Here is a 13,035-nt window from a genome sequence, read left to right as displayed (position 1 = left end):
GTGGAGAAATAGGAACACTTTTACACTGTTGGTGGGATTGTAAACTAGTTCAACCATTATGGAAAACAGTATGGCGATTCCTCAAGGATCTAGAACTAGATGTACCATATGACCCAGCCATCCCATTACTGGGTATATACCCAAAGGATTATAAATTATGCTGCTCTAAAGACACATGCACACGTATGTTTATTGCGGCACTATTCACAATAGCAAAGACTTGGAATCAACCCAAATGTCCATCAGTGACAGATTGGATTAAGAAAATGTGGCACATATACACCATGGAATACTATGCAGCCATAAAAAAGGATGAGTTCGTGTCCTTTGTAGGGACATGGATGCAGCTGGAAACCATCATTCTTAGCAAACTATCACAAGAACAGAAAACCAAACACCGCATGTTCTCACTCATAGGTGGGAACTGAACAATGAGATCACTTGGACTCGGGAAGGGGAACATCACACACCGGGGCCTATCATGGGGAGGGGGGAGGGGGGGGAGGGATTGCATTGGGAGTTATACCTTATGTAAATGACGAGTTGATGGGTGCTGACGAGTTGATGGGTGCAGCACGGCAACATGGCACAAGTATACATATGTAACAAACCTGCACGTTATGCACATGTACCCTAGAACTTAAAGTATAATAATAATAAATAAATTAAAAAATAAAAATAAAAATAAAAAAAAGTCACAAGGGAAAGTACTTCCAGAATGGCAGAGTTCTGAAAATCTACTCTTCCACAAAAGCTACGAGACATTGGACATTTTTTTAAATTAACTTTTTCACAATTCTGGAAATTAACCAAAAGTTTACAACGATCAGAGGAGCATTTACTCAAGTAAAATAGCTAAGTTTTGGTAAGAAAAGCAAGTTTTATGATATTTTAATTTGCCCAATTCCGATCTTCCTTTACCCAGCTCAACAGCAGCTTTGAAAACCAACAGCCAGGCCGGGCTCAGTGGCTCACACCTGTATTCCCAGCACTTTGGGAGGCCGAGGCGGGCGGATCACTAGGTCAAGAGATGGAGACCATTCTGGCTAACATGGTGAAACCCTGTCTCTACTAAAAATACAAAAAATTAGCCAGGCGTGGTGGCAGGTGCCTGTAGTCCCAGCTACTCGGGAGGATGAGGCAGGAGAATGGCGTCAACCTGGGAGGCAGAGCTTGCAGTGAGCCAAGATCGTGCCACTGCACTCCAGCCTGGGCGACAGAGTGAGACTCCATCTCAAAAAAAATATATATATATAGAAAAGAAAACCAACAGCCTTGGAACCATAGTAGCTATAAAAAGCAGCAGCCTGGCACCCACTGGAGGGGAGCACACTGGTTTTGGAGCATCCCAGATAGACCCATCCCCAGAGAACTGTCATTATATGACCTGTCAAGCAACTTCATTAAAAAACCCAATTCCCAGGACTGGTATTCATATGATCTGACTCAGTACCAATAGTTCTTTTCCTGGAGGCATTTGTTTAAAAAAATCAACAACAGTTGTTTAATATGAAGGCTGCCTGAGGCAGTAGATAACAATTGGGTCAAACAATAGGCTAAACAAAAAGCAATCTAAATCCAGCAACATATAAAAAGAATTAGACACCATGACCGAGTAGAATTTATCCCAGGAATATGAGGGTGGTTCAACATAACAAAAATCAATCAACGTAATACATTACATTAATGAAAGGAAAGACAAAACCATGCATGATCATTTCATTTGACACAGAAGAAACATTTATCAAAATTCAACAAACTTACATGATAAAAACAAATGGAAAACTGTGAATAAAAGAGAATTTCTACAGCCTGATAAAGGCCATCTATTAAAAACCCATAGCTAACATCACACTTAATAGGAAACTTGAAAGCTTTTCTTCTAACATCAGGAAAAAAACAGGGATGTCCAGTGACAGCACTTTTATTCATCATCATACTAAAGATTCTAGCCAAGTCAATTAGGTAAGAAAAAGAAATAATAGACTTCCAGTTTGGAAAGGATGAATTAAAATTGTCTCTATTCACTGATGACATGACCTTGTACAGAGAAAACCCTAAGGTATCAACAACAAAAATTATTAGGGCTGATAAGTGAGTTGGGCAAGGTTGCAAGATAACATACAAAATCAATTGTGTTTTGTTCAACAAAAATTATGGAAGGCCATTGTTTTGGACTGAGGTCCCATACTAGGCCCCCACAGACCAGATCAAACCAAAATGGAATCACCTGTTAATGCCATATAATCAAACTGAAACTTTAAGAAAGCAGATACATCCCCAAACAGACCAGTTTTTCCTGAAAATAGGAGATTCTACTCCACCTGAGTCCATGTAATATGGAAGATGCCTCTGTTTTAACCCTTGCCGAAAAAAGTAACCTGATGTTAACCAATATTCGTTTTCCTATTGTTCTGTTTCCTTTTTCCCACCTTACAAAACCCACTGTTCTGCTATTGCCTAGTAGAATGGAATGTCTCATTCTATTTTGTAGAATGGAGGCTTCCCTGATTCATACATCATGAAAAAAGCCAATTAGACCTATAACTAAATTTGTTGAGATTTTGTCTTTTGACAGTTTCTATACACTAGCAATGAACAATCCAAAAATGAAATTAAGAAAATGATTCAATTTACAATAGCATTAAAAACAATAAAATACTTAGGAATAAATTTAACAAAAGAAGTGTAAGACTTGTACACTGAAAAAAACAATAAAACATTGTTCAAAGAAACTAAAGAAGATCTACATAAGTGGAAAGATATTCCATGTTCGTGGACTAGAAGACTTCATATTGTTAAAATGGTAATATTCTCCAAATTGTTCTTACCTTTATGGTTAACTGATTTTCAGCAAGGGTGTCAAAACAATATAATGGGGAGATAGTAGTGTTTTCAAAAAATAGTGCTGGGACTAATGGATATCCACATGCAAACGAATGCAGTTGGGCCTCTACCTCACAAAATATGCAAACATTAATTCAAAACGGATTAAATACCTAAATATAAAAGCTAAAGCTATCAAACTCTGAGAAGAAAACAATGGTGTGAGTCTTTGTGACCTTGGATTGGGCAATGATTTCTTAGATGTGACAACAGTAAGTCTGTCAGATTAGTATTATGTAGGTTCAGTCAAAACCAACCATGGATTCGAGTTGTTATGCTATATAACCCTATACATATACACATACATACAATATACATAGAAGTATTATTACTTTGCCTTTATAACAAAACCCAATTTATAATTTTCAGCATTTATAATGTTTCAGTTTATAATTTCAGCTTAAAGCAAAGAGATTTTAGTTCCCAAAGTTGGGGAAAATGACAAAACAGTAAGGGAAGAAAGAACCAGGCCTTAGTGCCGTATATTTTTCTCTTGAGAATGTAAGGCAGAGTCTCATTCTTTCCAGAGCACTTTATTATATTTCACTTACAGACCTAATTTTCTGTGTCAAAGTATAATTCCCATGCAGAAGCTCTAACTTAAAAACGCCAAAAAAAAAAAAAAAAGTTGTCTTCATTGTACAAACATATGCATCACTTTAACGAGATAAGGGAACAAAATTTAGAATTCAAGCTAAGTAAGAATACTGTTTCAATGAACATGCCCCTAAAATAAACCAGCATTAGCAGTTAATTTACGCGTCTAGAAAATCTCAGTTCCCACCAGTAAAAATATCCTCAGTGACTAGTGCACCTTGAAAAAAATCTGGCATACTAAATAAATAATGTTCATGTGGGAGCCAGGAGCTGGGTAAGCCTTGCCTTCAGACTACTCTGTGACTACAAAAATAAAGCCTGCACTTTTGGAACTAATAAGCCTTCCCTTGTCAGTATCATAAAGAGTATTGCCCAACTAAACTTTTCTCCCACTGGTTCAGTAGTTACTTATTTCTACCTAAGCACTTACCTTCCGATTTTACCCAAGTATTTAAAATCGAAAGAAAAAAGCATTATATTTCAGCACTACTTCACCCAATTACAAAATGAGTCATTATTTTTAGCTTCAAGTCACAAAAAAAATTGACAGGTTTTACATTAAAGTTAAAAGTTGCTAAAAGTTACCATTATAACCTGTAATTAAAACGGCTAAACATGAATTTGCATGCAAGGTATACAAAAACACTAAAAAGTGGTTTTCTTAAAAATTATAAGAAGGCATAAAAATGTACATTTTGCTTAAAAAATTGTCTTAAAATTAAATAAAATAAAGTGGATGGTTTAAGCAAATTATATAGACACTATAAAAACTAATCCTGCAAATAAAACTGTGTGTGTAAACATATTAACTAAACTCAAAAGAACATTATATTTCTTTTCTGTAAATTAAACACTAAAATAAAAGCACCACAAAGTTTTCTTAAAATGCTAATCTACTCTTTAGCAAAACTTGTCAAGGGTTATAACGGGTATGTAAAAATCTTACTTCATGGTCAAACTGGTTAAAACTAAACAAAATTATCTATAAGGTTTCATTAAAATTAAGGTTAACATTAATAGCAAACTAAGGCAAGGGTAAAATTTAACTTTCTCTCTTAAATACAATTTTCATATAATTGAAAATGTTCATAAATGGTTTTTGGTTTTCCAGATTGTTATCTCATCATTTTGGCAAAACAAAACAAAACAAACAAACGGAAAAACAACTTATGATAATCTGAAGTTCTATTTCATAATATCAAAGGTTTTAAATTTTAAACGTATTTAACAGCCTTCTCAAAATCAAACTTTACTTTCAAGGTTGTTTTTCCTAACCCCTGGCTTTTGGGTGCTGCACAGGACCCCTGAACCACCCAAAGAGGTAACCAGGATTATTTGGCAACATAAAATTGCCAAAATAATGTCTAATACATTATATTTTAGGGAATATTATTAACATATGTTCCAAAACTGTATGGAATGTCTAAGGTTCTTATGTCTGAATATGTGCTATTAATCACAATTAAAGTTGTTATGTTGGGTTATTGTAAACCACAAAAATAACCAAATTTCTTTGTCAATTGTGTTTCTATCCGTATCCAAACTGGACATTTTGTTATTTACAGACTATTGTTATTTTGTTTTAATTCTCTTCAAAATATTGTTTATATTCAAGCTGTGGAACTTTAACAAGTGCTCTCAAATGTGGGTTACTCATAACAACAACAAAACACACAGAACTCATAAAAAGCTAAAATGTTTTTAAATATCAAGCAAAACAAAGGTTAATAAAATGGAATAAACTAATAAAAAACAAAAACAAATGTTTACCTTTTACTTAGAACACTGCTAATCTTTATCTTATTTTTCAGAGTCAAGAAAACTTGTCTTAAGCTAGCTACAGCCTTTAACAACTACGTAAAGTATACTCCTGTGAATAGAATTTAAAGCATGTTTGCTTCTCTCTGCCTAGTTCCTCTAGAATTTAAAAACTAGTTATAAGTAGGCCCGGCACGGTGGCTCACGCCTGTAATCCCAGCACTTTGGGAGGCTGAGGCGGGCGAATCATGAGGTCAGGAGATCAAGACCATCCTGGCTAACACAGTGAGACCGCGTCTCTACTAAAAATACAAAAAAAAAAAAAAAAAAAAATTAGCCAGGCGTGGTGGCAGGCGCCTGTGGTCCCAGCTATTTGGGAGGCTGAGGCAGGAGAATGGCGTAAACCCAGGAGGCGGAGCTTGCAGTGAGCTGAGACCTCACCACTGCACTCCAGCCTAGGCGACAGAGCGAGACTCTGTCTCAAACAAACAAACAAACAAACAAAAAAACTAGTTGTAAGTATACTTAAATTACGATATAGTTGTTTGCATCAGTGCAATAAGAATCTATTTTATTTTCTAACAGAACACAATTTTTTTAAAAAACTGGTTATTTTACCAAGGCTTTGACTGCAACGGTGTGCTCTCCTTTAAGGAATCAAACTTGACTTATGGAGCCGATAAAACCCTTGGAAACTGGCCTCATATTTTGTGTACACAGTCCCTGTACAGGGTTTCTGATCTGTAGTAAGTAAAGAATGTCACTTTCTGACAGGCCAGGAACCCCCAAGTTATCTTAAAACCTCAAGAAGAAACGAATTCACCCGACTCATAGGTATTTAATGGTACAAATCCATGTCTGAGTTTGGCTTTAACAAGCCTTATCTCAAATTCCTTCTATGTAACAGAGTTCCATCAAAGCCGATTTAAAAGGCCTGTGTAGCAAGTAATTATTCTTGCTGCACTGTATACAAATAAGCCAAATATAATAAAGCAAACCAGTCCTACTGTAATTTGTCTTTTAATAAAAATAGGAAACCAAAAAGTAAAAATTATGTTTCAAAACCTATAGCACACCTGTTGTTAAATTCTAGTCTTGCCTAATGTTTTTCAATTTTTATTATCTTCTACAGTTTAAATTATAAATTTTATTATCTTCTAAAGTTTAAATTATATCTGTTACCGAAATTGACTCCTCAATACATCACACTCAAGTCAAAGCCTATAAAAAGCTGAGAAAGCAACCTCTAACAGCCCAGAAAAACGTCCTAACAACGTAAAAAAAAAAAAAAAAAAAATCTTAAGCTGGAAATCATAAAAGCCAACAGAATCATGGCCATTTCACAGACAACTATCCAAAAACATCTACAAACGGTGTTGCTCCTGCAGTCAATCCAAGACCAAAACCCTATCTGCCTCAGCATCAGCAGGAAGTAGCCAGAAAGAACACGTCGCCCCTTGTCCTTTTATAACTATAGGGTCTGGAATGACAGAGCAGGACCACCATCATCTCAGACAAACACCGCCACTTTAAGTTCCAGCTGCCTTTCCAGCTTCATGCATTTCAAGGAAATCACTTCTTTTCTAACTACAAGCAGCCAGAAAAGAGCAGACAGTAAAACACAGATAAGATGGCTGGGGCACAGAGCAAAGCAGGGGAAAGTCTCTTGGGGAACTGCCAAACTTCACCCTCATACAATGGGCCCCAGTAAAACAGTAGGCCTTAATAAGCACATTCCTTTCCCTTCAGGTACACTAAGATAGGGAAGCTCAAAGCAGACTCCAGGGATATGCCTGCAGCTGCAGAAAGATGTAGGGGAACAGACATACAACTCTCCCTCCCAGATAAGCACAACAAAGAAACACAGAAGCAGTCCAAGCCTCTGATAAACTCTCCCACCCTGAATCCTTAAAAACTCTTAGTCTGTAAGAGATTGCGGCTTCTGGCCTAACTCGGTCAGACGTCCCTCCCAGGTTGAAAATAAACCTGTTGACTGTGGAGCCGACCTTCTTGTTTCTCTCCTCTTTCCTTAATTCCTTACAACAACGAAAACTACAAATTGGACTTCATTAAAATAAAAAAACTACTGCTCCGGGCTCTGGACACTTTGGCTTTTTGTGCAGTGAGGCATCTAGTGGGTACACACGCTGCAGTTTTTCTTGCCGTTCTTCTTTCGGAGGCGTTCTTAGAATTGACTAGAGATTGATTACATAACCGGTCAAATGCGAACTGCAGTGTGCAAGCAGAATCAGGATTGTGCTTTCAAAGCTCACAACTGTGTTTAGATGAGATACTACATGGTGGCTTAATAAAAATTTCCTTTATCATATTCTAATTGCAGTTTGTTCTGCCAGAATCCACACCACCCTACACTACTTCTGTCAGATATAAAAATAGAAGATAAAAACCTGTCCAACTTTAAAATTGCCCAGCTTGAGCCAAATTGAAAATCAGAGTAGAGGCATTGAAGATGAAGGTTGGATGGTATATCCACTATTAAAAGAAGCTTCACTTCTGCATTTGTTCCTTTGCAGAAAGTGATTTCTGGGGTTGGAGTTCTTGGGAATACATAAGGGGAAGTCACATGAGGTCATCAAGACCATTACTGAAGAGCTCTAAATGTCTGTTTGGTTCAGGCTGATGCAGTAGCATAGGACAGAGATTGGCAAACTACAATTTGCTGCCTGTTTGTGTGAATAAAGTTTTATTGGCACACAGTTAAGCCCATTCATGTACATATTGTCTATGGCTGAGTTTGCACTGCAACAGCTGAGTTAGGTAGCTGCACCAGTGACAGTGTGGCCTGCAAAGCCTAAAGTACTATGTGGCCCTTTACAGAAAAATTTGCCAATCCCTGCCAAATAACATCAGTATTTGATGTCAATCTGGATATCTCCATTTAGATGTCTCATAGACAAATCTAGTTTGACAGATTTAAAAAGGTATGCACTTCCATAAACCTGTTTCATCTTCAGTGTTCCCTCTCTCAGTTAATGGCACTACCATCACCAATTCACCTGAATGAGAAGCCTCCCTCCCCTTTACCTCCTGCACCCCATCCATTACTCCATTCCCCATCCATCAGCACATCCTGCCAATTCTACCTCCTCACTGCGTTTCAAATCTGACCACGTCTCTCCATTTCCACTACCATTTCCTTAGTCTAAGTCACCATCATTTTGTTCAAGACTGGCAACAGTTTTCTAACTAATCTTTCTGCCTCTAGTTTTGACCGCCCTCTGCTTCTAATCTATCCTCCACCCAGTAACCAGAAGGATCTTTTCAACATCTAAATCTAATTTTCTTACATGCATAATAATATATGTAGCTAAGATTTAATGAGCCTTTACTATGTGCCAGGCATAGTTCTAAGCACTCTGTATGTAGTAACTGATCTTAATCCTCACACCAACCCTATAAGGTAGATATTATCATCTCCATTCTTTAGAGGAAGACATTAAAACAGAGTAGAACTTGTTCAGTTACACTGTTAGTAAACAATAGAGTCAGTTGTAACTGCTTTATTATACTACTCTACACACACACACACACACATACACACACTCACACTACTTATGGCTTCTCATTGCTCTTAAAATAGTCCATACTATGGTTATTTATTTATTTATTTATTTTTGGAGATGGAGTCTTGCTCTGTTGCCCAGCCTAGAGTGCAGTGTGCAGTGGCGCAATCTCGGCTCACTGCAACCTCCACCTTCTGGGCTCAAGCGATTCTCCTGCCCCACCCTCCCGAGTAGCTGGGATTACAGGCACACACCACTACACCCAGCTAATTTTTGTATTTTTAGTAGAAACGGGATTTCATCATGTTGGCCAGGCTGGCCTCAAACTCCTGACCTCAAGTGATCTGCCCTCCTTGGCTATTATTATTATTATTATTATTATTATTATTATTATTTGAGACAGGGTCTCACTCTTTTGCCCAGGCTGGAGTGCAGTGGCACGATCTCTGCTCACTGCAGCCTCTGCCTCCTGGGTTTCAAGCGATTCTCTTGCCTCAGCCACCTGAGTAGCTGGGATTACAGGTGCACGCCAACATGCCCCGCAATTTTTGTATTTTTAGTAGAGACGGGGTTTCACCATGTTGGCAAGACTGGTCTTGAATTCCTGGCCTCAAGCGATCTCCCCGCCTCAGCCTCTCAAAGCGCCAGGACTACAGGCATGAGCCACCGTGCCCAGCTGAGTCCATACTATTTTTAATGGCCAAAGACCATCGTCTTGATCTTCTCTAACCCCTGTTTACCTCTCCAGCCTGGTCACTTGTCATTCACAGCCTTGCAATTTAAGCTGCAGCCACCCCGACTACTGTAGCCCCCCACACACAAGACAGGCTCTTTTTCACCTCTATGCCTTAGTCATGTGATCGTCTCTGCTCTGGCTGTTTACTCTCTTTTCTTCTCCTCTCCCACACCTAGGCAACTGTTGCACATCTTTTAATGCTCCAGGCAGGTATCACCTGCTCCAGGAAGCCTTCGCTAATCGATCCAGATTTGTCCCTCCTTCGTGCTCCAATTATGACATGGTCATATCGTTTTCGGTGCCCTTACTATACAATTGTGTAACTCTCCTTTTGTGCTTCTGTTTCCCTCAGTAGAATGTGAGCTCCCAGCAGTTCTTCTGCTGCAAAGGTCTTGCTTTATTGTTTGACTTTTCTGTATTTTCTTGAACTTCATCATCCCAGCCTTTGGCATAGGCTACTATGGCCAAAAAAAAAAAAAAAAGGTAGAAAGGGACTATAGGATTTTGTCTTTTTGTGTATGAATGTGTGGAAAGGAAGTGTGAGGACATAATGGAGATCATGAATATGTTTGGAGGAAATGAGATCACAGGATGAAAACATTTTAGAGTTTATTTTTGGTAGTTTCATACCAGTAATCTTCATTAGGACAGGCTAGACCCCAAAATATATAATGGCTCTAACACAACAGAACTTTCTCCGTGATGTAACAGTCCAAAACAGGTATTCTTGTTCAGCAGGCTAGTTCTGCTAACACGGTTATTGAGGGACGGGGGCTGACAGAAGCCCCTAGATCACGCCAGGTTATCACATCCCAGTCAGTCAGAAAAGGAAAAGAACATGGAGGAGCACACATGGGAGACTTCTATAGGCCAGGCCAAGTAGTGCCACACAGCATTTCCCACAGTGAGAAATTAGTCATGTGGCCACACCTCACTGCAAGGGAGCCTGGGTAATGTAATCCAACTATGTGCTCAAGGAGAAGAAGAATGGTTTCTTTGTACTAGTAAGCTAAATGGTGCAGCTCTGTTTAACCTGTCCCATGGGAAGCTGGGATTGTCAAATGTAGGCAGTATTTAAAATCATAGTTGACAGTTGAGCTCCCTGTTGAGTCACTCACCAGGAAGTAGCAGCTGGATAATGATTTGCAATGCTGATGATTCCTTAATTATTAATCACTGACACTTTGTAGATTGCCTTCGAGTAAAATCCCAGCTGGGTTAGTATGCAATAGCGTAATGCCAGCCCCCCAATATTTTTTCCTCTTTTGCATGTCTAGACTAGAGACGGTGTTAAATAGATGGCACAGTAGCAACCTGATTCATTACAAGCTAACCAAGAGGTGCTCAAAACAAAATCAAGAATAATAAAACAAAATATAAAAGGGAACTCATTTTCATTTCAAACCCTAGCTACAGGCATGGGTTTATTCCCTGCCAGTTTATGTTTGCCCAAACAGAGTGCACATTGATGATGACCTCACGTAGACTAAGGGAGTGAGCAGATGTGAATCAATTTGAAATGAATTATCTCCATGGTTCTCTGCTAAAAGGCATATAAGTTCCCAGGAGAGTTTGTAAAACAGCTACCCAGGCTCTACTACCTCCTCCATCCCCACCCCAGAGTCTCATTTAGTGAGTCTGTGGAAGGACGTGGGGATTTAGATTTTTTAATATTCCCTGGATGATTCTGATATAAAACCAGGTTTGAGGAAACACAACTGTGACAGGGTAGGAGGGACAATAGGAAGGCATGCCAAAGCACGAACCAGACAGAGTGATTTTGTTTTAATATATTAAAAAATAATGAACACTAAGGAAAATCTAGTTTCATATTTTGACATGTAGAGCCATCTCTGGGGTTAGATGCAGTCACAGGAACCTAGAAAACAGGCCTCTTCTGGGGATGGGCCATACAACCCCTTGCCAGAACTGACTGTAAACTAGGAGAGGTATTATGATGGTAGACTTTCTCCTGGACATTCCAGATGCCTAACTTGTTTTCTTCTTTTCCCAGTTTGTTGCTCAGCCCAACTGCCAACAGTTGCTTGCCACCCTGTGGTATGACGGCTTCCCTGGATGGCGGCGGAAACACTGGGTAGTCAAGCTTCTAACCTGCATGACCATTGGGTTCCTGTTTCCCATGCTGTCTATAGCCTACCTGATCTCACCCAGGAGCAACCTTGGGCTGTTCATCAAGAAACCCTTTATCAAGTTTATCTGCCACACAGCATCCTATTTGACCTTCCTCTTTATGCTTCTCCTGGCTTCTCAGCACATTGTCAGGACAGACCTTCATGTACAGGGGCCTCCCCCAACTGTCGTGGAATGGATGATATTGCCTTGGGTTCTAGGTGAGTCAAAGGGACCAGGAGCTATGGCCAGACTGCCTGATAGTCCTGTTTAAATAAACTACTAGAACAGGCAGTCAGACTAGCTCTGAGCTAGGGTACCCCCAGCCCACCCCCATGCAGTGTGGTAGTCCTTTCTTGGGAGTCTCAGAAATGTAGTTCCTTCTGTCCCAGACCCTGGTCATTCAATATTGCCTCGTCCATGGTGAGATTGGCAGTACACCTAGGGCTTGCTTTTGCTAATCTAATATCTTCAAGGACAGAGAAGCTGTCTGTCAGTTATTCTAGAGACAAAGCCAAGTATCAGTCAGGACAGGCCTCAAGTAAGGTAGGCAGAGCAAGTGCTGATCAGTCTATTCAAAGCACCTTTTCCCATAACTAAGGGACACATGAATCTGCTAATTTCTCATAGCTACTCCACGTGACTCAGTTCTTGTTCAAGGTCTACATTCTATTTGGACACTGATTTCACAACCAAGGGGGAATTCACACACATCATGGTAAAAGCAGCCCTACCAGCAGTCTCCAGGCATAATTAGATTGCACTGGAGTCTCCAGCACACGGCCATCTTCTAAGTCCTTGCTACTCGAACTGTGGTCCCCAAACCAGCAATACCAGTACCACCTGGGAGATTATTTGACACACAGAACCTCAGGTGCCACCTGAGATCTGAATTTTAACATGATCTTCAGATAATTCACATGTACTTTAAAGTCTGAGAAAGTGCTGCCCTAGACCACAACCACACCTTTTACTATTTTCTTTATTTCAAGGCTGAAGAAACATCCATGTCATCAGGTAAAATTTTACAACACTTCTACTTGATGAAAGAAAAAAGGGGGGAAAAATGAGTTATAAATTATGTTGGGCCCCATTGCCTAGCTTTAGCCCCAACATCTGGTAATTTGATCTATGATCAGCTTGCTCACCTCAAAACACATTGAGAAGTTTTCTTTCCTGAACCTAGTGGAAAGTAAGGACTATGGGATAATACCGATCTAATTAATTTATTGATGAAATTACTCCCATTCCAAAATGGAAAGAAAGTAGAAACAGGCACCCAAAATTGCAACAGCATTTCAGTAACTATAGTAAAAATGCTAAGAGTAGTACCCAGAAAGTATAACATATGGGCATTCTCAGGAAAAGCCTATCAAGTTTGGCAAGTTCAAAACTGGGAGGTGG

At 39.3% G+C, this 13,035-nt stretch overlaps 1 protein-coding gene across 1 annotated transcript in view; it reads left to right on the top strand.

The window, feature by feature from the left end:
* TRPC5 (transient receptor potential cation channel subfamily C member 5) overlaps positions 1-13,035 on the top strand; it is a 326,188-nt gene that overhangs the window by 222,857 nt on the left and 90,296 nt on the right. The window contains exon 4 of the mRNA XM_050776763.1: positions 11,516-11,852. Coding sequence (XP_050632720.1) covers positions 11,516-11,852 — 337 coding nt within the window. The remainder of the gene's footprint in view (positions 1-11,515; positions 11,853-13,035) is intronic.

This window comes from Macaca thibetana, chromosome X, assembly GCF_024542745.1.
Source record: "Macaca thibetana thibetana isolate TM-01 chromosome X, ASM2454274v1, whole genome shotgun sequence".
Taxonomy (NCBI): Eukaryota; Metazoa; Chordata; class Mammalia; order Primates; family Cercopithecidae; genus Macaca; species Macaca thibetana.
Note: the sequence above shows the minus strand (reverse complement) of the source record. Positions and strands in the feature narration are given on the sequence as shown.